We start from the raw sequence: 26,557 nt of genomic DNA on the forward strand, positions 1-26,557 counted from the left end.
ACTTTTTTGAGTCTTGCAAGTTCTAATTGAAACAGAATTTCTTATTCTTTTTGAGTCTTGCAAGTTCTAATTGAAACAGAATTTCTTATTCTATTTACCTTTCTTAAGTCTTGCAAGTTCTAACTGAAACAGACTTCGATACACACAGCCTTGGTAGCTTTCATTGATGTGCAGATCTACGAAAATGGTTTGAATCATATCAGTAATGACTAGCAAGTACGCTATCAAATTCATCATCGTAAATAAGTTTACTAATAATAAGGATAATACTTTGGACATATCCCAATCTAAAATAAAAGGAGTAAAACAACACTGCTTGTCTAGCAGATTAATCAACTTTTAAGATGGGGCAGAGGGCATTGACATAGCAACCTCATTCATTTGTAATGATCATCCTCTACCAATCTAAATCTTTGCTTTGTATATAGATCTCATAAAAAGTAACTTCCGGGCAAAAACAAACCACTATTAACTAAAGGAAATCAAATCCTAGCCCGCACAACAGTAAGTTCAGGACCTTCTTGCTTTAGATTCTGCTTTGCCCACTGACATCCCTGAAAGCTTGTTAACCTCATACAGTAGCCCTGCGGAGAACAAGAAGCTGCACCAACATCCAAAGATGTTAGTCTTTATAACAGGAGTTTCTTTTAATTTTCTTAAATAGGGCTTTTCTATATAAGATAACATGCACAATCACAAACTCACATTTAGGTTACTCATACAAAGAAGCTACAAGTGATGCCACTATTAGCATCCCAAAAACACCGCCCATAAATTGGCATAGAGTGTATCAGGGTGCCAAGTCAAATTATAAATGTCATTTTTTTTGCTAATCCAAAACTAAGATTAGTCAAGTTGAGTCACATTTTGGTTATGGCTAAAGACCGAAAATACTGCTGAGCCAAAATTTATTTTTTACAAAACAGAAATACATCAGCTGTCGTAGGACAGGTGAAGAGGGGGTAGAACGAAGGGCAGGATCCATCTACGAGAGTTTTAGTAGTAAAACAATATATCACCCGGTTCATCATCAAATATTCATCAGTATATATAATCTAATCTGATTTAAATAAGATGATTGCATCCCTAAGATATATATTCCTCAAAATTACGAAAGAATATTCCTTGTAATTATCAAATTTACAGGCAATTAACTACTATCATATCTATCCAACTTTTTGCCTTTCTGGAAATATTTTAATGGATAAAACAGATAATTCTTCACACTCTTGTCCAACTATTAACACATAAGAGCAAGTCCAACATTGTCTTAACTCACTCCTTAATTAAATTATATAAAAATTGGCTCTTAGTTGTTTACGATGTAAATAACTAGGTGTATCTCCAACAATGCTCCTTATGCTTGATCCTTATAAATATATTATAAAATTCAAAATCCACTAACAAAAAGTTACGAAAAAAGAAATATAGATTAGGAGAGAAATGAATATTTTATTAATGAAAACAAAATAAGGAAACACTAAGAGCAACTCCAAGTGTCTCTCTATTCCTCCTCTTAAGTCATTTTTTGACAAAATTTATACAAAACTCAACTCCAACACACTCCTAAACACTCCCTGCATATTTAAAATCTTCAAAGCTTTCCTCATTATTGAGGAGGCTCTAATGTATGTTAAACTAATTTAATACTAGTATATATACTATCGGTGCAGCAGCTACATAGTTTCCTTTGGCCAATGCAGTAGACCGTTATTAAAAAACAGAATAATAAAACAGAAATAGAAACTTTGAGGAGGGTTGTTGGAGCAGGCCCAAATTATATAACTTAAGAGCCCAAATAATATTTGTTTTCATAAGGAACCTCCAAGCAACTCTTGGAGTTGCTCTTATGCTTCCTTAAACATAAGGGATGGAAGATGTGTCTTATAATTTTTATAATTTTTAGGAGTGGTTTAGGAGACTGTTGGAGCACTATTTCACATCAAGTTCCTTAAATTTTAGCTTAGGACATAAGATAGCTAGAGCGTTGGACTTGCTCTAATTAACAAATAATTTAACAAAATTTGTTCCCCAGTATCGGTCAAATACAGACTTTAAACTTTGAAAGGCCCTACGAAATATAAATATACTTTTAGTTGTAGGCAAACTAATTACATATATTATAAGTTTACTTCTGCATAATTAATTTAGACAAGATCTTCATGAAACATTACTGTTCTAATCATGATCCTAGATTTCTGGCCCATCCTTCAACTTGTATACAACAAGAGAGCCATGCCTCTCTGCAACTAAAATTTGAAAATAGCATTAACGAACATCAGGATTTTGAAAATTTTGCCATTTCCTAACCCTGATGAGCCACCAATATAGTAATATACACTGCATAACACAGTCGATAGAGAAATACAAATGCACAGATTATAACACTGCATCACCGCTAGAAGAAGGGACACACATACACATCCTCGTGTTTATTAATTAACCTACCCAGTTGGCCAGCACAATGCCATGTTCACAGACAATTCATATAACTGGTTGGTGATAAAGTAGCCACCACCAACATCTTGTTTTATTAGATCTTCATTAAGAAACCTGGTGTTCGTGTTAATTAGTTGCAAGTAAACAGCAAGGAATAAGTATTTCCTTTAGGTAAAGCCATTATTGGCTGGCATTATCCAAGTACTAAAAATTCTCCTTAAAAGTTAATTATCATGGCCTAAACATAGTTTTCAGGACAACTTCAAATTGGGATAACTATTCATTATAATCCCTGGCAGGAGCATATAAAGCTTGCAAAAGAATTTAGTTACAAACTTTTCAATCCATCTTAATATGTGACATATGTTCTAAATAAAAACAAATTAGTCAAAGTTCACATAATGAAGATAAGCATTATCAAGTAGCGACACAAACTCTATGGATTTTCACAAAACACTAACAGACTAGTAAAAATTCACATAATGAAGATAAGTATTACCAAGTAGTGATACAAACTCGATGGACAGTGCCAGCAGCAATGAGAGCAACTAACTCTGAAAGAATAACTGCAGCCAATCAAAATTCATTAATTAATAATGGTTAGAATAGCAATTGATAAAGAAACATTTTAACTAGCTCTTTAAATCAATTATTAGCTGTTAAAGTCCTATAGCTCCTACCTCTTCGCCTCCAAGCAAAGAAAAGGTCACAGTTCCATTGTCACACAAGTATTCAAGTAATAATATCTTAGGAATCAAAGTATATGAAACAGAGACACAATAAAATGTATAACTGTAAGCCCACAAAATGTTTACACTTCACACCAAGTTACAAGTGCAAGGACCCTGGGCAATATACCAAACTAGTAATTACGCTGATAAATGATTATCAAAATCACAAAACAAAAATAAATGTATACACACACCTACTAGAATTACCACTAATTATAAGACAACTCGTATCTTAATAAAGCTTTTTAACTGGAAATGTTATATCAAGCCTTATGATCCAGCAGGTGTACTTAAATAGTTGCATCTAATATATTCCTAGTACTGGTCAACTTTTGCAGGAAACATTGTTGCAGAACTATGAATGCTGTTGTAGATCTTTTAAGGCATACTGTTACAAGTAATACACCTGGTCAACAACAAAGTGTCCAGGTGGTTCCTTTTCGTCATTATTACAAGAGACGCAGTCAAAACAAGCAAGCTAGAATTATGGGAGAAGATTCTGTTTGATTGCAGATTTTTAGTTGGGCTAATTACAGATTTCTAGCTTCATATAAGTAGCAGATTTATTGCTAATTGATGCAGATTTTCAGGCTATTTGTTAGAAGCAGAACTATTGCTAGTAGCTGCTGATTATTAGCTTTTTCCTTGTAAGTATTTAAAGGTTCATTGAGAAATAAGAAAAGGGAGAAAAATATTCCTTATCAAATATCAAATGAGATCAGTGAGCTCTCTCTAACTGAGCTCTCAGTATTTTCCTATTCTTTGCAATTAAGCAAACATAGGGAGAGGTAAGAAGAATAAGAATAACACCCCCTTAAGGGAAAGAATCGACCAAGACTTCACTGTAAAAGGTCCCGTAACTCGATCCAGAACTTAGGTATCAGAGCCAGTAGTTATGGGGGAACAACGCACTTTGCAACAACAATTTGAGGAATTCCTTAATGTCTACAAATCAGAGCAAGCAACCAACCAAGCAAGACATCAGCACGTGACTGCTCAACTGGAACAACTTGCGAAGATCGTGCATTCTCGTGGACATGACCGAGAATCAACTGGAGGAAGCTCCCAATGAACACCTCGAGAACCCAGAAATCAATCTGACAAGACCAACACAGATGGAAACAACTTCGTGCCTAGATATACAAAACTAGATTTTCCTCGTTATGATGGCACTGTTGATCCGTTGGTGTGGCTAAGCTGCTGCGATAACTTTTTTCACCATCAGAGGACTATAGAAGAGGACAAGGTAGTGCTGGCTTCGTTCCACCTTGAAGGAGATGCACAATTGTGGTATCTGAAGCTAAAAAGAGATCGACCGAATATATCTTGGGATGATTTCAAGAACCAATGTCACTTGAGGTTTGGGCCTCCAATCAGAAGCAGTAAACTGGGAGAGCTATCTAAATTAAAACAGACAGAAACAGTTGAGGCATATCAGAGGTAATTTGAAAGACTTTCTGCGCAAACCACATCTCTGACCACTGAACAGGAGAAAGAGATATTCATTAGCGGGTTGAGGGAAGCCATAGCAGTTGAAGTTGAGCTTCACAACCCACCAGATTTGACCACAACCATGAGCCTGGCCCGACTTTATGAGCGGCGTACTGGAAAGGGGAAGGAAGATGTTGCCCAACCTCGTAAAAGTCATGTCACTTTTTCTGGTGCAGGAGGTCCTAAAACTCCTTTTATTAAAAGGCTCTCGCGAGTAGAAATGGAGGAACGCAGGTCTAAGGGATTGTGTTTTAACTGTGATGAACAATATGAAGTTGGACACAAGTGTAAACGGTTGTTTTGGTTAGAAGGTTTTGACGAGGAAGGTGTACCAGAAACTGACCCAAAAATCTCATTCCACGCAATTTCAGGAACACTGAACAATCAGACGATGCACGTAGAGGGAAGCATAAATGGGCACCCCTTGGTGGTCCTCATTGATTCAGGATCTACTCATAGTTTTGTGAACGAATCTCTAATGCATCAGCTTCAAATCAAAGTTGAACCCAAGGAAAACCTTCGAGTCATGGTAGCAAATGGAGAGAAATTGAATAGCCCGGAATTTTGCAGAGAGCTTCCAATACAAGTGGGTAATCAAAAAATTTCTTTTGATTTATTTTTACTTCCTTTATGTGGGTTTGGTGCTGTATTAGGTGTCAATTGGCTCAAGCAACAATGAAGATGAAATTTAATTGGAACGGTAAACAAGTAGAGTTGCATGGTCTTATGGATCCCGCTCAAAAGTCAGAACCATCTCTCTTAAATATGAAATTAGAAGCGGAACGAGAGCTGAATTTGAAGCAATTGTGCTCAGAATTTCATGGCATATTTAAGACACTAGTTGGTCTACCCCCTCCTCGTGCATGTGATCACAGAATATCACTGGAACCCGGATCAGGCCCAGTAGTTGTGAGACCTTACCGCTACCCACATATGCATAAAGATGAAATTGAAGTGCAGTGCGAAGAGATGCTAAAACAGGGAATAATCAGACCAAGCAATTCTCCTTATTCATCTCCAGTTTTGCTTGTTAAGAAGGCGGACAATGCGTGGCGATTTTGTGTTGATTATCGTGCCTTGAATGCTCAAACAATTAAGGATAAATTCCCAATCCCAGTCATTGATGAACTTCTTGAAGAATTATACGGCTCAACATACTTCTCAAAGCTGGATTTAAAATCCGGATTTAAAATCTGGATACCACCAAGTTCGCATGCACCTACCTGATGTGGAGAAACAGCATTTCGGACGCATCATGGGCATTTTGAGTTTCTGGTGTTGCCATTTGGACTTACCAACGCGCCCTCTACATTCCAAGCTTTAATGAATGAAGTATTCCAGCCTTATCTTCGTAAGTTTGTTCTTGTTTCTTCGACGACATACTCGTCTATAGCCGCACATGGGCTGACCATTTAAACCATTTACGAATGGTTTTTTCTGTCTTACAACAAAATGAGTTGTTTTTAAAGGAATCTAAATGCTCATTGGCTCAATCTAAGATCTCTTATCATGGCCATATTATATCAGCAGAGGGAGTGATGGCAGATGCTGAAAAGATTGAGGCTATGACTCAATGGCCTAAACCAACAACTATTCGAGCTCTTAGAGGATTCCTCGGCCTAACCGGTTACTACAGAAAGTTCGTACATAATTATGGCTTGATTGCAGCACCTTTAACCAATATGTTGCGGAAGAACTCCTTCACTTGGACTAGAGAATCAATGGCTGCATTTGAACACTTAAAGCGTGCCATGACAACGACCCCGGTATTGGCATTACCCAATTTTGAAAACGACTTTTCTGCTGAATGTGATGCTTCTGATTATGGAATGGGGGCGGTGTTACAACAAGAAGGCAGACCCGTTGCCTTTTACAGCAAACCAATGGCTCAACGACACATCAAGCTCCCGGCTTATGAAAAGGAACTCATTGCGCTTTCACAAGCTATTCGGCATTGGAGACCTTATTTATGGGGAAGAAAATTCATAATCCGTACATATCATTTCAGTCTCAAGTATCTACTTGATCAACGAATCAGTACATCCCCTCAACAACACTGGATAAGCAAACTCTTGAGTTACGATTTTCAAGTGGAGTATAAGGCAGGCAGGGAGAATCGAGTGGCAGATGCCTTGTCGCGAAGAGATGACAATGTCGAACTGATTGCAGCAATTTCTGGGCCATAACTAGAACTTTTCAAAGCCTTGATGGAGGAGGTAGAAACTACCCAACCATTGCAGTCCATTATCAACAATATCAAGTTGGGAAAATTGCCACCACAATGGTCATATACTAATGGACTGATATTCTACAAAAAGAGAGCATATTTGGATTCTAATTCCCCTCTCATCCAAGTTGTTATTTCAGCGCTGCATAACCAAGGCCACGAAGGATACCAAAAGACTCTATTTCGCATAGCATCTGACTTTTATTGGTCTGGAATGAAGAAAAATATCCAAGATTTCATCAGGTGTTGTGCAATTTGTCAAAAGAACAGATCTGAGCATTTACAACCAGCTAGTTTGCTACAACCTTTGCAAGTTCCCTTGCAAGTATGGGCTGATATTTCAATGGATTTCATTGATGCCTTGCCTCCTTCATTTGGGAAATCTGTTTTGCTAGTCGTGGTGGATCGCTTTTCAAAGTATGCGCACTTTATTCCCATGTCTCACCCATATTCTGCAATCTCAGTGGCAAAAATGTTTTTCGATCATATATTCAAGTTGCATGGCCTGCCAGAAACAATTGTGAGTGATAGAGATGTCATTTCTACAAGCTCCTTTTGGACAGAACTCTTCAAATTGAGTGGAACAAAGTTAACTTTTAGTTCAGCCTATCACCCACAGAGTGACGGGCAAACAGAAGTCGTTAATCGCACCATTGAAGTCTACTTACGCTGTTTTACCAGTGATCAGCCCCGCAAGTGGACGCAATGGATTTCTTGGGCTGAGTATTGCTATAATACTAGCTATCATTCTTCTCTGAAAACAACTCTTTTTGAAGTCGTTTATGGGAGAGCACCACCTCGCCTTCTAAATTATTGTTCTGGGCTAAGTCGAGTGGAGACTGTGGAGCAGGAACTCAAAACTCGAGACCAGATTGTATCGGGAATTCGTGATAGACTATTGCAAGCCCAAGATATCATGAAGAATAACTATGATAAATCTCACATAGAAGTGCACTTTGAAGTCGGTGATCTGGTGTTGCTGAAGTTACAACCTTATCGGCAACTATCTCTAGCGTCTAACAGGAACAAAAAACTCTCTCCTCGATATTATGGCCCATTTACCATACAAGCAAAAATTGGGACTGTAGCTTATCGTCTTCAACTTCCTCAAGCAGTCAAAATACACCCAGTTTTTCATGTCTCCTGTTTAAAAAAAATTCAAGGATCTATTGATGAGACATCACCTACGTATCCAGATATTCACCAAGGGGAAGTTCTTCCAAGCCCAAAAGCTGTACTCGACAAAAAGATTATTGCAGGAGAGTATCATATTCTAATTCATTGGGATGGCTTATCTCCTTCTGAAGCGTCATGGGAATCAACTCAACTTATTGAGAAACAATATCCAACATTCGCGCTTGAGGTCAAACGCTTTTTGGAGGAAAGGAGTAATGTTACAAGTAATGTTACAAGTAATACACCTGGTCAACAACAAAGTGTCCAGGTGGTTCCTTTTCGTCATTATTACAAGAGACGCTGTCAAAACAAGCAAGCTAGAATTATGGGAGAAGATTCTGTTTGATTGCAAATTTTTAGTTGGGTAATTACAGATTTCTAGCTTCATAAAAGTAGCAGATTTATTGCTAATTGATGCAGATTTTCAGGCTATTTGTTAGAAGCAGAATTATTGCTAGTAGCTGCTGATTATTAGCTTTTTTCTTGTAAGTATTTAAAGGTTCATTGAGAAATAAGAAAAGGGAGAAAAATATTCCTTATCAAATATCAAATGAGATCAGTGAGCTCTCTCTAACTGAGCTCTCACTATTTTCCTATTCTTTGCAATTAAGCAAACATAGGGAGAGGTAGGAAGAATAAGAATAACACCCCCTTAAGGGAAAGAATCGACCAAGACTTCACTGTAAAAGGTCCCGTAACTCGATCCAGAACTCAGGCGCCTATCACACCTATCACATACATTATCTAAACTAGAAACAGTGGTAACTAAATAAGAATCCCGGCATGCAGAAATCCATTAGTTATATAAAACCATTATTTAAAACGTCCATGTGAAGAACAATGTTAAAGTGCAGGATATGCAATGTCTTAAACGAATCAGTTTTCATTTAGGCTCCATCTGCACTTTCTACACAATTGAACCCTGTAAGAGGTGTAAAATTGGATACTCCACATTTCTTTTAAGTATTAAAATTTCATAAATCCCCATACGCAAAAAATTGATTATCTCACCAGCACCCCATCCAGTCTTGACGCCACTGGACTCCTGATAATTTCCGATGAACTGCAAAAACAATACCAAATCAGAGGGTACCACATGACATCAAATTGTACCTTTAAGAATTTGATGCAGGACAAGATATTAAACAGCTATAAGCAATAATTTATACAATTCCCAAGAATAATTTATCAATATTATTCCCAACAAAAATGTATAATCAAAGCTTCGTAATATATGGGGGATTACATGACTTATATAGGAGTAAAAAATCCAATAACAACACCAATGGATTAAGGTCCATTAACACTTTGGCTTCTTTAAAATAACCTACATAATTAAGAAACTACTAGCCCCACATATAAGACATAAAATTATTTTTAATTCTTTATAGACTACATACACATAACCAATTAATAACATATACAAAAAATTCTTCAATCCTGTTCCTCGTCAGAATTATGTTTTCATGGATCATCTAGGATGTATGGATAGGATTATAGATATCATACCTCATGGAGAAAAACTACGTACATAGAAAATAACATATAACTGCCAATTTTCTTTATTGAGAGAACTTCATATTTTCATTTAAGTTGTACAGTTGTAGTATGAGACTACCTAATTCCATGGTTTTAAAAATTGGAAATAGGGACTAATCGATAGAGGTACCGATTAGCGATTAATTGGTATATCGGGGATTAATCGGAATGATTAATCAGAGTAATAATCGGTTAATTTATATTTATATTTTACTTAAATTTTATAAATATAGTTTATATATGAGAGCAACATAAGATTGGGCTTTGTATAAAATAGCCCATGGGCTTAAACAAATATAGCCCATTTGACTTGTATATCTGTGTTTACAACATTAGCATATTATCCCTTGGACTTGTGAATCGAGGTGCACGCGCCGTTCCGTCTTCCTCAATCCCCAAGTTCACCGCCTTCCTACTACCACAAATCACAATTGCCATTCTGATAAATCATTATAATCATCCTATCGTTCATTCTAGTAGTATAAATCGGCCGTTTTGACCGGAGTTTGACCCAATTTTCACCGGAGTTTAACCCGATTTTCTGACCATTTTTGAAGAATCAAAGCTGCCGATAGCCGATAAATCGGCAGATTAATCGCCAAAATCGGCGATTTTTATAACACTGCCTAATTCTGATTAATCACAATCAATTCTTTTAATTACCCTATACCTGCTTGTCTTGCAGTCAGTGTGGTTCAAATGCAGAGTACACGAAAAAACATATCTTAGTTATGCTTCTCGGATTTAGGCACCCCAATCCAAAATTTAGAAATTTGGCCACATGGGGAATCTTTTCTATTTTGGCATATGGATACACTGACACATCGTAATCTTTTAATACATTGCAATTCCTTACATTCCTATAAATGGGAAATTTTTATTTTTAATCTTAATGGGACCTATTATCCCCTTTGGTTATCTTTTTCTCCGTGCCCAACCCATAAGTAAAGAAAAAAGTGTTACCAAGAGTGTATCTAAATTAAACACGATTTTACAAAATCTTACAAATTATTAATATTCTGTCTTCAATTCAGTATATTGTACTTCTATTATCAATGTACGTTATTACAGCAATATCAAAGCAGTGTATTCTCTTCTTTTTACATCCCAAGTTCATCTCATATGCGGTGTTTCGGTTGGTGAAACCCTCCAAATTTTAGTCAAAATATCCAAAATAAAAAAGTTCCATGTCCAAGTGTCAAGGATCCATCACGTAACACTCGAAACCATAGAATCCAGGTACCGCATTAGTACTTTAATTAAACAAATCAGTAATTAATAACATACATGAGCTTAAATTACACATTGCACAACATTAACCAACCACACTTGGATCAAGAAACACAACACTCCCATCTCTACCGCCTTTCTACCAAAGTCAAACTACAGAATCACAATACCTCCTACCAAATTACCCCAACGCAAATACCACATGACATATAAACCTGTAAATTATCAACAAAAAACACGACAAATCAGGTAAATTACGAAACCAAAGACTTACGGTGAGCAACATAAGAAAGAGGAGAGAGCTAATGAATCCCCCAAAAATTGTAAACAACTCAGTAGAAGCCAATTTTCCCCTATACATTTGCTGAAGGGAGAGAATGACAGTGAACAATAGCAACGAAGATAACATAGAACTCCCTGACCCTGCCATCTCACCCTTCAATACATACACAATTGAACTCAATTAGATCCAAGTGTTTTACAATTAATCATAACATAGATATCAAAATTTTGGGGAAATCTAGGGTTTAATTGAAATGATTCGAAAACGCAATTGAGATGTAAAGACTTACAGGCGGAAATGGATCTGAAGATGGAGTAAGTGAAGATTGTATTTAGTTTGTCCGTCTCCGGCTACGATTTATGATCGCTGCAGTGGTTTTATAAACCCAGTCGCCCCACTTGTACAAAATGTGTTCTCCCTTTGCTATTTTTTTTTAACAATTCTCCTTTCTCTAATTTACTTGTTTTCCAAATTTGTATTATTTTTATCTTTTTTTTTTTTTTTTAAGAAATATGACTTGTAATCTTATAAATTTTTGTGGTGAGCGAGGATCGAACATATGACTTGAGACGACAGAAGAAAAACTCATAACCACTTCTCATCTAACAAGGGTGCTTCGGTGAGTCAGGGCGCCCGAAAATGCAGAGCCTCCAAATTTCTTCAAAATTTTGGTATCGTATATATATTTATGATCGACTATGTCATAACAAAGTTAAATAGATTTGATTTCATAGCAATCGAAAGTAACTTTTAAATGAACTCGAAATCGAAATTGTTTTAGATGATATCGTTACAAATTATGCGAGAGAAGCATATATTTTAAGTGAATTTTTTGAAATATATTTCTTGTTTAAAACGTATTTTGATAGTTCTTTTTATTTGTCGAAATATATCTACTTTTTAGATTTATATTAAAATAAAAATGTAGGCTCAGTTTTACAATATCGCGCAGGGCCCTCGGTTGTTTTGCTTCGGCCATGCTAACAACAAACAGAAAACTGAAATTTCATTAATGGATATTCTAAGAGTTCGTTTGTCTTGGAAAAATTGTCGAACAACGAACCATAATACAGCTTTTGAAAAACGTGTCCATTTATGTAAACAGTCTCTGCATTGATAAAATGCATAGTCGAATTTGATTACACCATTGAATAGATATCTTGTATTACTATATATTTTTATTTCCAATAGAGTCGAAGATAATAGGGTCATAATACATATCCTAAAAAAACGTTGGTCTTTATGTCCACTGCCTCTGACCACACCATTAAAAAATTTTGTGTATTGCTCTGTATATTGTCTATATATTCTAAAATTGTATTTACAATAAAACCGAAGGGGTTACACTTATGTACATTACTCAGTTGCTGTGATCATCAAATATTACTATTCGCTGCAATTTTATACTCACATCATCCTATTTTCAATCAGGTTTTATTTGTTTCACTTTCATCTTATTTTAATTTGTTTGAGTTTCATATTATTTTCTTTATATTTCATCATGTTGTGCAATTTATAATGATAATCCTCATGCATATAAGTTTTACACAAGTTTGGGTGTTGATCGTAAGGGAATAATTCCACTTTCATTAGGTTTTCATTAGGTTTCGATGTGTTCAAAGTGAATTGGCAGAGACTCAATCCATATTTAGTTGGTGATGACATTGCAATAGAAGTCAATTGGATTTTCTATAATCCTCAAGTTTAAGTTCACTATTAAAGGAGTCGAGTTAATGACGTTAAACAAGCACTTCCTAGGAGGCAGACCAAGCAATTTTTGTTGTTTTATTTGTGTAATAGGTGATGTGTATAATATTTTTTGTGTGTGGACTTCGAAGGTGGATGGGAACATGCATGAAAAGTACAAAGATATTTGAAAGTTGCTGAAAGATTCAAGGGCTTGCACCAAAATTTTAAGGGCTTGAATCATGAGAAATTTAGCACTTGGGGCTGGGGCAGATTTTCTCTAGGACTTGTACGCTTCTTTCAAGGCCTTGAACTCTCACTTTGTGAAAAAACTTTTTTTTATTTCTTTTATTTTTAGATACAGTAATCTAATATATAAACTTATGTATATACATAGATACATTTGTAATACAATAAATTATAAACAAGTATATATACATAAATTTATATAGCTAATTCATATTATTTAGTTAAATTAAATTAAGAATTGTATTAATATTGTACAATTATGGTTACTATATACTTTATATGTAATATATATTTCATACAAATAAAATCAAAATCAAAAATAATAATTGTTAAAACATAAACAGAGAGAGAGCAAGTCTCGGCTTAAATAACACAGAGAAACATGTGTTTGTAGATACGAGTATATGGTTTGCGCTTCAAGAGAAAAATAAAACAACAGCACAATCGGAGTTAAAGCAGCAACATACGATCATCATACGCGGGAGAATATCATTATATAGTAACGATTATTCATGTTCATACATTCTTTGTTGCATATTTATTCATATTGCATAGCACTTGTGTGGTGATGAGTTGTTATGGTTGTTGTTGATTATGGTTGTGTTTTGGGTTGATATTGCATGTTAAACTGAAGTGGGTGCTTCTTGTGGGTGAAGCATATTGAAATAGCTTGTTAAATAGTGTTGGTGTATTAGAGCAGCTATTAAACACCTAAACGAAATTTTTTGTGCCTTTTCGTCAAACGAAACTCATTGTTTACATTGTTATCATGTCTTCGACAAGCCCTAAATGTAGTAGGTAAGTGGCCACTAAAACTTACAGCGATGATGAAATTTCAAATTTTGGTGGTTCGAATGAGGATGTTCAGATGGGACAGCCCCTGGAAAGAAGGGAACTATAAAGCCATTTACATATCTACGAATTGCTCATAAATCTGAAGCATCCCATAAATTGTACGATGTTCTTTTAAAAAGTGGTGTGTGACGAATTGATATGTTGATCAAAAGTTATTAATTTTTCTTAACTTGATTGAAGAGGTTAAACTATAATTTCATAACTAGTATAATAACTTGTGCGAGGTACGGATGATGGCCAGTTTCTAACAATATTTCATACAGAGGATATGATTTTTAAAATCCAGTTTGCACGGGTTTTGTTAGAAAATAAAATGTATAATCCTTCATAATTTATTTGAAGTGTACGAAAAATATCAGTCGAAGCAATTTATACTCAATAATTTTTTAAACTGTTGAGTGATGGAATATTATGTAGTGTTTACTATTTTTTTAAGCTTTGATGATTTCGGTCATGATAGATATTTTGAATATGTGTGATCTTTGAGTTAAAGATATGTCAATACTAATTGTAATTTGCGTAGGTCCAATATTTATGGGTGTAAATTTATTGAAATTTGTTATATTTGGAATCGACAATGTCTCTGTCCAATTGTCAGTGATCTTGTGTTAAAGTGTTGGTACATGGTTGTGTTAGGTCACACACACTGTAGAAGGGGGTTGAATACAGTGTATAGCACAATCAAATCGAATTCAAATAACTCAAGTAACAGAAAACATACTTTATTCAATGCAATAAACTCTGTTACAATATGGAACTGTCCTCTCTCAGTGATGAACAAATATCACGAGAGCTGCTAGGGTTACAATGAATAATATTCTTGATAATGATAACACTTATAGTGTAAACCCTATGCCTGTGTTTATATATCACACAGTTACAAGATAATCGCTAATTGATATGGAATATAATTCTGCTTCCTAAAATATATCAATCAGGTATCTTTTCTTCCAAGTATTCCATTCTTCATAGAATTCCTTCTTCATGCATATCTCTTCTTACGTTTGTCTTGATCTTCTTTCCTTTCAATCAGCCGTCTTCCTTATCTGAAAGTTTCCTTTAAGTTCTGATATTATCTCCTGATAAATATCTCCTGAACCTTAAGTACTGATCACTTAAGTTCTAACTTCAACATAAGTGCTGATTTCAGTTAAGTACTGATTTGTCCTGTTTAAGTAAGATCTGAAAACTAAACATAAACCATATTGGTCATGACATTATCAAATATATCTAACAATCTCCCCCAACTTGTAAATTAGCATAATATAGAAGTTTAACAGATATTTGATGATGTAAAAAACATTAAGTACAAATGCATGAGAAATGGACTAGATAACTACAACTTACAGTCCTTAAAGCTTTACCAACTTTAACTTCTGATAACAACTTCAGTCTGTATATATATCAGAATTTAAGCAGTTGTAGATCTTGACTTGGCTTCACTTTCTGATCTCTTTGATGTCAGGAGTTGTTTTGAGATAGTTATTTAACAAACATATCTCAGCATATCTGAGTTCATCAATCATCCTCCTTTTAGCATCTTTGAGTTCTGCAGTATCTTCACCAGTTTGGAAGATAGCATATCTGAGATCATTAATTTTTGCTTTTCTCAACTCCTGATCCAGTCTTGTGACATAGACTTTGTCAGACTCTACATTGAATTCAAGTCCCTTAATACCAAGATATGTTCTGATCTGTGCAGTATTAGGCTTCATATCAACAATATCACCCTTGTGATCTCTGTACTTTGGACAGTATGTGCTGTCGGACTTTACAGAATAAAGCCTTTTATGTCTCTAAATTTGAGTCTTCAAATAGTTTGCAGTACTTTCTGTTATTCTGTCATTCACTTGAAGTAAGAATAAAACATGTTCTAGTTCTTCAAAATACTTCAGTGGTATAGCATTTTCCCTTATATGGTAAACCCTACCATCTGTCATGAAATATAACAAGATGTGTTCTTTCAAGTAGGTATGGTAGACCATCTGTACAGATTCTAGTTGATTCAATCTTTCAGGAGTTGCTCCAACACCTGGTTCACCTAAGGAAATTGGATCATTGGTTGTGTTCTGCACTCTTCTTTCATCAGCACTTCCCAATCTAGATTTATCTCTTGCTTCCTTTCCAGTAACCACTCTTGCTTCAAAACCACTTGCTGCAGTCTTCAAAGGTAGAGTCTGTTTGGCTTTAGTGAAACCTGGTAAGAGTAACTTTGAGGATTTAACATGAGCAATGTCAGAGGTTTCCTTTGACTTATCTTCTGATATCAAGTCAACTTGAGCCATGTCAGAGGTTGCTTGCTTCATTTTTATATCAGAACTAACTATATCTTGACTCTGAACAACTTGAGCCATGTCAGAGGTTGTCTTAGAAATCTTCCTTGAAGTCAGAGTAAGATTAGTATCTTCAACAGGAATTTCTTCATCCATAGGAGGCACATAAACCTTTATAGGTTCACCAACTTTTTCTTTGCCCTTGGACCTTTTATCTATCTGCAATTATGATTTGGCCTTGGTTGCCACAGGATTTGTCCTTTCTTTTATCACAATGCCTTTAGCCGTAGGAAGTTTCTTTTTACCAACAGAAGCTTCAGATTTGGAGTTGACTTTTTCTGACTTAAGTCTAGCTTCTTCTTCCATTAGACTCTCAAAGTCCATTCCTGGATTTTCTTTCAGAAATAACTGTCTTGAAATTTCTTCATCAAGATCCAAAAGTTCATCAGAACTTATCCTTTTACCAGTATCAGAAGTTATTCTTCTCCCAGTATCAGAACTTGTTCTATGACTTGTAGTTCCAGCTCTTCTTGATGAGAGACCTCTACCTTGACCATGACCTCCACCCATTCCAGAGTTTCCCTGGTCATCATTTTCATCATCATTTCCCTTCAGTGTCTTAACAGTTTTGCATTTGGACTTAATTACTTTCTCCCCGTTTTTAGCATCAGCAGGTAAAAGAAGAGAGACAAGCAATTCCACCGAGGATTGGATTTCATTGAGTTGAGATTGCTGAGAAGCTTGATTTTTCAAAATTTCATCAATCTGAGATTGTTGCTTCTCTTGGGTTTTCTCAATGTAAGCAACTCTGTCAAAGGTAGGTTGGAAAAAACTTTTCTTTTCAAGTTTCATAGTCATTTCTTGCTTGAGTAAAGCTTCTTGATTTTTATGCACCTCGGCATGAGTTGTTGAGTGTTGACCTTGAAGGTGTCTAGTACTCAATGCAGTAATTCTCGGTTGTGTCTTGAAATCATCATTAACTAGCATTTCATCAGCTTTTGCCAAGTGCTCAACAAGAATTCTTTCATTTGGAACAAAGGTAACTGTGTTCCACTCCTTAATCCACTCCTGTCCTCTAGGAGTTTCAATCCAAGGTACTGGTGCATCTCCTCTAACAAACTTTTTAACTAGTTCATCTTTTGAAGGAGCTTATAGAGGTGCATGGCCAGAAGGACCAGCTTCATCAGCATCTGCATTTGTAGCAGCATCACCAGTATCATCAGCATTTGTAGCATCATAACTTACAGAGTCAACATCATCTGATAAAAGAATAGTATGAGATGCTATTGAGGCTTCAATATCAACATCATCCTCTAAGTGCTTATCTGCTTCCAAGTTCTGATCAACAGCCATATTCTGATGTTCACCTATAGTCTGATCTTCAATATCTAAATGCAGGGAATGTGTTGTAGACAATTCTGGAATTTCATTAGCATCAGGAATTGTTGTTGTTGATGGATTGATTTGAGCTGGTGGAGCTTCTAAATAGAGAACCTCAGGCATAATTTGGTTATGAATATCAATCTCAGCACTTGTGCCTGGGTCTGCAGTAGATACTGGTTCATTTACTAGAGACACAGGTGGTGTAGATACTTTATCTTGAGCAGTTTCCTGAGTTGGTGACAATGGAGGTGTAGATGCAGTAGCTTCAGCAAATTCTGGCTCTTTTGAGATCAGAGATTCCTGATCTCCTTCCTTAGCTGCTGCTTCCTCATCCTCTGAAACTGACTCAGCCCTGTACCTTTGTGCTCTCTATTTCTTGTATCTCTTTGAAGGTGGAGATTCCTTGGGAGTTTCAGCAGAATACATCCTTCTAAGCCTTTTGAGAAGCTTAGAGCCCCCAATTCCAGTATCCTTCTGAGAAGAGACCTTCTCAGCTTCTTTGACAACAGATTCTGACACAGGAACATGTTCCTCACTGTCTGACTCATCTCTCAGAACAATCCTCCTTCTCTTCTGTGGTGTCTGAGGTATAGTCTTTGTCCTCTTGGGCTTTGAAGATGAAGGCCTCACAGTATGTGCTGATGATGAAGGTTGAGATATCTGTGAAGGTTTGAGATATGTTCTGATAGAGGGTTGAGTAGGTTGAGGTGTATATGTGGTATGTTCTGATGGTTGTTGTGGTGTCTGGGTTGTGCTGGTGGGTTGAACATCAGGGTAAACAAATCTGTAGGTTTGAGGATCAGCATTTACCAGGATCTGTTTTACAGACTGAGGTATCTGTAAGGGTCTAACCACCCTTTTTCTTAAGGTCAGCATTTACCAAGTCATTAAAAGCCCATTTTGCAAGTTTAAAGGGTGAAATTAAGTCAGTGCTAGGTTGGGGTTCATCAGCACAACAGAAGTTATATATAAGCTGACAGAATCTAGCAAAGTATACTACATTCCTATCTTCTGTCATCCTATCCCCTATAAAACCTAGCACAGCTCTTGCAAAATCAAAATGAGTTTGGTGAATAATAGCATACCCGATGTGTTGACTCATAATTGGAATGTCATCAAAGTTGGAACACTTATTGGAGAATGCCTTAGTGATGCAGTCGAAGAAAAAACTCCATTCCTTTCTGATATGTGCCCTTTTCAACTGTCCAAGCTTGCCCAAACTCTTCTCATACCCCAAATTGGCCATTAGCTGCTGTAGAACAAGTTCCTCCGCTGTTGAGAAAATGCAGCCTTCTGGTTAGTGTAGAGCTTTACAAACTGCTCCAGGAGTTACCACATGCTCAACATCATTCACTTCAAAAATAATGCTTGGAGCACCAGTTGCACCAACATTATCAAAATGCCCAGTCCGCCAGAACGTCAGAACTTGTTGGCTTGAAATGACTTGAGGTTGGGTTAACGCATACCCAATCTCACTGTGTACTAGAAGATCTTACACAAAGTGCAAATCAGATGGAGCTTCAGCATGGTTCAAGATTGCAACATAGTTGTTGGGTACAAACTTGGCTCCATCTATAATCAAATTCTTAGGTGCCATGAGAAAAATTGAGAAATTAGGTTGCCTGTAAGGTGTTTGATAAAATGTCTGTATGAAAAAGCGTCAGAGATGAGAGAGAATAGTAGTAAAAAGAGAGAGATAAAATGTGAAAGTAAATAAAAGATTTTAGAATCTTTTCTCTCTTTTACTTATACACGGTAGAAAAAGTAACCGTTGGACACCTGTCAGACATGCAGCGGTAAAGGATAATTAATGGGCACGGGAATACAGTAATCATTACTTATCACATGCAGTTTTTCAAGGAAAAACAGTTCCACTTACCAAGTAATCCCATTAATTAAGGTAGTTCAGTTTTATTTTAAAATTTAAAACTGTTCCCACTTAATTAATTAATTTCACTGTGAGACCAATATTCTGTAAAAATATGACCAATTAGAGTATGACCATAAAGAAACCAAGGAACAAATATTGACACGTCAGTATCAGAACTTGATTTGTATCAGAGCTAAAACGATCATCAAAATATGGGTAATCAGGATGTAAAAATGCATCAAAATATCAAACGACTCAGAGACAAATTCTTGCATAAATATAAAATTCCATTAATATATTTAGCAAATTCATTTCATAAAATTTAAATTACATCAAAAAATTACAAGATTGTCCTAAGCTACAAATCCTAACATCAACAGCTTTTGTCCTAAGCTTAGAAGCCAGACAAAGCTGACAGTGAAGAGAAACAAGGAGCATACACTATTTCTTCTTCCTACTCTCAACAAAAAGAACAGCGAGATGAATGATTCGCTCCTGCTGTCGGAGATGACGGAGATGTAGATCTCTTCGAACTGTCAACAGATCACGTTTAATGATCTCTGGAAATTGAATCCAGAGATTGTGAGGGATGTTGTTGATATGGTATGGAGTTGGAATTCCATTTAGAAAAACATGTACTGTCTCAGTACCATAATTGTAAAACCAGCCAAACACAACCATTTGTGGTGAAAAGAATAAGACGAGAGTGAGTTTGTGAGAAAATGAGAGATGTGCTGGCTGGAATGAAGTGTTGGATTGTATAGCCAATGGAATGTCAGGAGATGCAAGGAAAATTTAATGATAATAGGTAGAAATAATTCTACCTCGTCTCCCTAGACTGATGAGAAGAAAAACAGCAATTGGAAGTGTAAAACAGGATTTAATGCGCACATGAAATAAGTAAAAATTACTGTGCATGGACGTGTACCATTAACCCTAATGGTATATACTGTTAATATCTCACCCAAACATAGTCTGATTTTAAATAAGACTGTTTTAGATTTTAACCACAAATAAGTCAAGTAAAGAATCAGAGTGTAATATCAGAACTTAGACTTATATCAGAACTTAACAGTCATCAGAACATGATTTCTTAACTCAAAAAGTAAATGCCTATTTCTGCAACTCTTCACACAAATTCTGATTTCATTTCTTCAGAACTTAATCATCAGAACTTCCATCATAACTTGTCCTCAGAATTTATGCAATCTGACACATAAACTGTCCATCTAAAACATCATTTATCACCACAGTAATTTTCATCATTCATATGGAGTGTATGTGTGTGCAGTAAGCTAAATATCAGATAGAGATTAAAGTATGATTCACTTTAATATATCTTAAAAATAAGGCATAACTAAGAACTTTGCTCAAAACCTGTCATGATTCTGAAGTCTACTTTAGAATGAGTTCATGCATGAGTCCACCTCAACTCTTTTGTGCTCATTTTATGCAACTTTTGAAATTCCATTTTACAGTGGCTTCTCAGTGTAAGTGAGTTACGACTGCTTATCAGAATTTATACAATTATCACAGTATTTCTCCAGTAATCATAGAGTGTGAAAAGTCACCAAGAAAAATATATATTTTTGCTTTTCTGATGCATATTACTTAATACCAGCAATGCACTTGGGTCTTCCCTTCCACAGTTTTTACTCTAGATCTCAAAGGAGTACCTGATATTTATTCTTTTTCTTTTCTTTTTCTTTTGATAAGTGAGGCTTATTAGCACTTAGTACATTCACCAGATTTACTAACATCAGAACTTATCAGATGAGAAGCATTATTCTAGTTGTTGACTTAGTAATAAGATAGACAAAGTAAACTTAACTAAGCTCAATATCAGAATTTGCTTATGTCAATAGATTTCCACATAAATAATTACTTCTAACATGGGATTTGTTAGTATATTAAAGACTACCAGGTCAGCATCTAGCATATTTATCCTCATTGGATTGAATAATCACAGAAATATTCATATCACTATCAGAGTTTAGAAATTTACATCAGACAACAATCAGTACTTAAGCAATTTTCAATTAGGCACATAATACACAAAGATAGTAATATTTGTAAATACTGATCATAAAGTCTAATGCATCAGAACAAAAGCTAAGCAGATTTAGAGAAAGAACCTGAAATCATTCCAAGTTCATTCACCAATCTAGTAAAGGTAGCTTCACACAGTGGTTTGGTGAAGATATCTGCTAGTTGTTGATCTGTTGGAACAAAATGCAATTCCACTGTACCTTCATCCACATGTTCCCTTATGAAGTGGTACCTAATGCTGATGTGCTTTGTCATTGAGTGTTGAACTGGATTACCTGTCATAGCAATAGCACTTTGATTATCACAGTAAATAGGGATTTTAAAATATGTTAACCCATAATCCAGTAACTGATTCTTCATCCAAAAAATATATGCACAACAGCTTCCTGCAGCAATGTACTCTGCTTCTACAGTTGATGTGGAAATTGACTTTTGTGTCTTGCTAAACCAAGAAACCAATCTGCCTCCAAGAAATTGGCAGCTTCCACTTGTGCTTTTACTGTCAATTTTGCAACCTGCAAAATCTGCATCTGACTAACCTATTAGTTTAAAGTCTGATTCTCTAGGATACCATAATCCCAGATCAGCTGTTCCCTTAAGATACTTGAAAATTCTTTTCACAGGTGTTAAGTGAGGTTCTCTTGGATCTGCTTGAAATCTTGCACAAAGACAGGTAGCATACGTAATATCAGGTCTACTAGCAGTTAGATAGAGTAGAGAGCCAATCATACCTCTGTAATTAGTAATATCTACTGATTTACCAGTATCCTTATCCAATTTTGTTGCAGTGGTCATGGGAGTGGATGCACTTGAACAATCTTGCATTCCAAATTTCTTCAGCAAATTTCTGGTGTACTTGATTTGACAAATAAAAGTGCCTTCTTCATTTTGCTTGACTTGAAGGCCCAGAAAATAGCTAAGGTTCCCCATCATACTCATTTGATATCTTGACTGCATTGGTTTGGCAAACTTCTTACAAAGTCTGTCATTTGTAGAACAAAAGATGATATCATCAACATATATCTGAACCAAAAGTAAGTCCTTTCCATGGTTGAGGTAGAACAGTGTTTTGTCTATAGTTCCTCTGTTAAATCCACTTTCCAGAAGAAACTGAGCTAAAGTCTCATACCATGCTCTTGGAGCTTGCTTAAGGCCATAAAGTGCTTTATCAAGCATGTAGACATGATTAGGATATTTGGGATCTACAAAGCATGGAGGTTGTTCAATATATACTTCCTCTTCCAATTATCCATTGAGAAAAGCACTTTTCACATCCATTTGAAAGACAGTAAACTTTTTGTGAGCAGCATAAGCCAAAAATATCCTTATGGCTTCCAATCTAGCAACTGGTGCAAATGTTTCATCATAATCAATTCCCTCCTGTTGATAATATCCTTTTGCAACCAACCTTGATTTATTCCTTGTAATTATGCAATCACTATCAGTTTTGTTTTTGAACACCCACTTTGTACCAATAACAGATCTGTTCTTTGGTCTTGGCACTAGGGTCCAGACTTTGTTTCTTTCAAATTTATTTAACCCTTCCTGCATTGCTTGCACCCAATCAGCATCTTGAAGAGCTTCTTCTACTTTCTTTGGTTCAGTCTGAGAAAGAAAAAAATTATAGAGACATTCACTTGAAGTAGATGTTCTAGTTCTGACACCTGCATCAGGATTTCCAATAATTAAGTCAGGTGTATGTGATTTAGTCCACTTCCTTGCAGATGGAAGATTTTCTCTAGAACTGGATGTTCCCCCATGATTCATGCTATCTTCATCAACATTTTCTGATGCTCCCCCTGAAACTATGCTCTCTGAGTTGGATCCTTCAGAATTTAAGTTTTCAGAATTATCAGAACTTGGCTTATCACAACTTGATGAATCAGAACTTGAAGAGCCAGTTGTATGTTCTGAAGTTTCTTGAGATGTGGTTATATTTTCAGTATGCTCCCCCTGCACAGGTGCATCTTCCTTTGACGTAGTCACCACAGTTTCAATAACATCAGAGTTTAATCCATCAGAGTTTGCAGTATCAGGATTTAGACTGTCAGGATTTTCAGTATCATAATTTAAGTCTTCATTTTGGAATCTCAGCTGATCATGATCATTGAAATCTTCAAGTCCAGTAATCTTCTTATCATCAAAGGAGACATTGATAGATTTCATGATAACCCGTGTTCTTAAATTATAGACTCTGAAGGCTTTTGTGGAAAGTGGATATCCAACAAAAATTCTTTCATCAGCTTTTAAATCAAATTTGGATAGCTGTTCAGGGAGAGTCTTAAGAACAAACCAATTGCATCCAAATACATGAAAATACTTCAGATTTGGCTTCTTTTTCTTCACCATTTCATATGGTGTCTTTCTATGCTTGTTAATGAGTGTTGCATTCTGAGTAAAACAAGCAGTCTGCACAGCTTCAGCCCAAAAATAGGTTGGTAGCTTTGCTTCATCAAGCATAGTTCGTGCAGCTTCAATAAGAGTTCTATTCTTTCTCTCAACAACTCCATTTTGCTGTGGAGTTCCAGGAGCAAAAAATTCCTGCTTGATTCCATGGTCTTTGCAGAACTCTTCCATTGTCAAATTCTTGAACTCAGTGCCATTATCACTTCTTATTATCTTCACAGAATCTTTGACCAATTTATCCAGTTGCTTGACATGATCAATCAAGATAGATACAGTTTCACTTTTTGTGTGCAAGAAATACACCCATGTGTATCTGGTGAACTCATCCACTATGACCATATCATATTTCTTCTTTGCAATAGACATGACATTCACTGGACCAAATAGATCAACATGTAGTTGGTGATAAGGCTCAAGAATTGATGATTCAGTCTTGCTCTTGAATGAAGATTTTCTTTGTTTAGCCTTCTGACAAGAATAACAAAGGCCATCAGGAGCAAATACTGACTTTGGCAGTCCTCTCACAAGATCTTTCTTGAACAGTTCATTTATATTGTTGAAATTTAAATGAGAGAGTTTCTTATGCCAATTCCAGCTTTCTTCAATTGATGCTCTACTCACCAGACAGATTGCAGACCCATCAGTACTTGTTAAAAGCTTGGCTTCATAAATGTTACCATGCATGTATCCTTTCAGAATAACTTTGCCTGTAGATTTGCTTACAATTTCACAGTGTTCTTCAAAGAAATCCACATGATAACCTCTGTCACAGATTTGACTAACACTCAACAGATTGTGTTTAAGTCCTGAGACTAGAGCTACTTCTTTGATGATGACATTCCCAAGATTGATATTGCCATATCCCAATGTTTTTCCAATGTTGTCATCTCCATAAGAAACACTTGGGTCAGCCTTCTTTACAAAGTCTGATAGCAGGGCTTTATTTCCAGTCATATGTCCTGAACATCCACTGTCCAGAACTAGGATGTTTTTCCTGTTGTCTTGCAATCACAAAGACCACTAATGATTAGTTTTAAGGACTCAGACTTGCTTGAATACTGTGGCCTTATTAAGTTTGTTAACATTTACAGCGGATTTAGCATCAGAGTTTATGTTAACATTTTTCTTATCAGCATTTATACTATCAGACTTTGTATCAGAACTTACACTTGAAGGAACAATGCTAACTTTCTTTAAAGAAGGTTTTATTTGATAATAATCAGAGTACAAACTATGATATTCCTTACAAGTATAAATGGAATGCCATAAACTACCACAATGAAAACAAGGATTATGTGGCCTATATCTAACAGACTGACTCTTAACTCCTGACTTTGAAGGTAAGGAGTTTATGTTCTTATTCTTCCTGCAAAAAGAAGCCAGATGGTTAGAACTTCCACAATTATGACATGTTTTTCTAAGAGCATTAGGAACAGGCTTATAATCATTGCTTTTATTTATACCTTCATTTCCATTCCTATTTTTCCTAGGAGACTTTACCTTGTTTATATTCTTTACATCTTTCAGCTTATGCTTAAGCTGCTTCTTTGTCATTAAGCCTACATTTACTTCAGTTGTCTTTTCCTATTTTAGTTTGTCAGAAGTTAATTCCTCTTTAACTTCTGATTTCTCAGTTTCAGACTTTACAGCTATAAACTTAACAGATTTTAACTTTGGCTTTTGTTTAACAACTATAGGCTTAATATCTACAGTTCCTTTATCATTTTTATCATCTCCATAACCTAAGCCCTCTTTCTAGTTTCCACTACTTAACAAATTCTGAGTTGTTCTGCCAGAGTTAGGCCAAGTCCTGATAATTTCTCTTTCCTTTCCTAACTCAGTTTTTAGAGATTCATTCATTTTAAGTACTTCAACCCTAACATAGAAAGCATCATCTCTATCTTTCTGAGTTTGATGGAACATAACTAACTCTTTTTCTAAATAATCATTCCTCTTTTTACAAGCAATATTTTCAAAAGTTAATCTTTCACATGTTAAAGTTTGATCTCTATACCTAATGAACATGGTTTTAAGATATCTTCTCAACTCATTAATATCATCAGTATGAAAGACATAAGTAGTTTGAGGTACCTTTAACTCAGCAACTTCAGGACTGCTGTCAGCATTTGCCATCAAGGCATAGTTCTCCTCACTTTCAGAATCTGAAGTGTCTGTCCAGCTTTTCTTCTTTGTGACAAGAGCATTGCCTTTGTCACTCTTCACTTTCTTGCAATTAGGAGATATGCGGCCTTTCTCACCACAATTGTAGCATTTGACATTTGTGTAATCTCCTCTGTCAGACTTCCCTCCTTTGCCTTCAGATTTTCTGAAATTCTTCTTATCAGAACTTGCATCTTTCCTGGAAAACCTCTTTCCCTTCTTGAACTCCCTGTATGCAATCCTTGTGATTCCTTTCACCATAAGAGCACACAGCTTCATCATCTCTTCATCAGCATCCATCTTAGGCAAGCTTTCAGTTTCTGAGTCATCATCACTATCAGAACTTGATGACTCAGTATCAGACTTTGTGATGACCGCTTTTCCCTTGCCTTTCCTTGAGGTAGCTGCCTTGGGGGATTCTTCTTCACCCTTAAGAGCAACTATCCTTGACTTTCCTCCTTTCCTCTTGCTTCTTTGTTCCATCTCGAGTTCATGAGTCTTGAGCATCCC

At 35.9% G+C, this 26,557-nt stretch overlaps 1 protein-coding gene across 1 annotated transcript; it reads right to left on the reverse strand.

The window, feature by feature from the left end:
• Positions 1-229: 229 nt before the first annotated feature.
• Positions 230-11,563, reverse strand: LOC141703209 (uncharacterized). Its single transcript, XM_074506790.1, has 5 exons — positions 11,406-11,563; positions 11,108-11,269; positions 9,076-9,127; positions 2,939-3,005; positions 230-601 (listed from the first exon to the last, which is right to left on the reverse strand). Exons 2-5 carry the CDS (start codon positions 11,261-11,263, stop codon positions 511-513), a joined length of 366 nt encoding a protein of 121 aa, XP_074362891.1. The 5' UTR covers positions 11,264-11,269; positions 11,406-11,563; the 3' UTR covers positions 230-510.
• Positions 11,564-26,557: the final 14,994 nt, after the last annotated feature.

Source organism: Apium graveolens, unplaced genomic scaffold (genome assembly GCF_009905375.1).
Source record: "Apium graveolens cultivar Ventura unplaced genomic scaffold, ASM990537v1 ctg6337, whole genome shotgun sequence".
NCBI classification, from domain to species: domain Eukaryota; kingdom Viridiplantae; phylum Streptophyta; class Magnoliopsida; order Apiales; family Apiaceae; genus Apium; species Apium graveolens.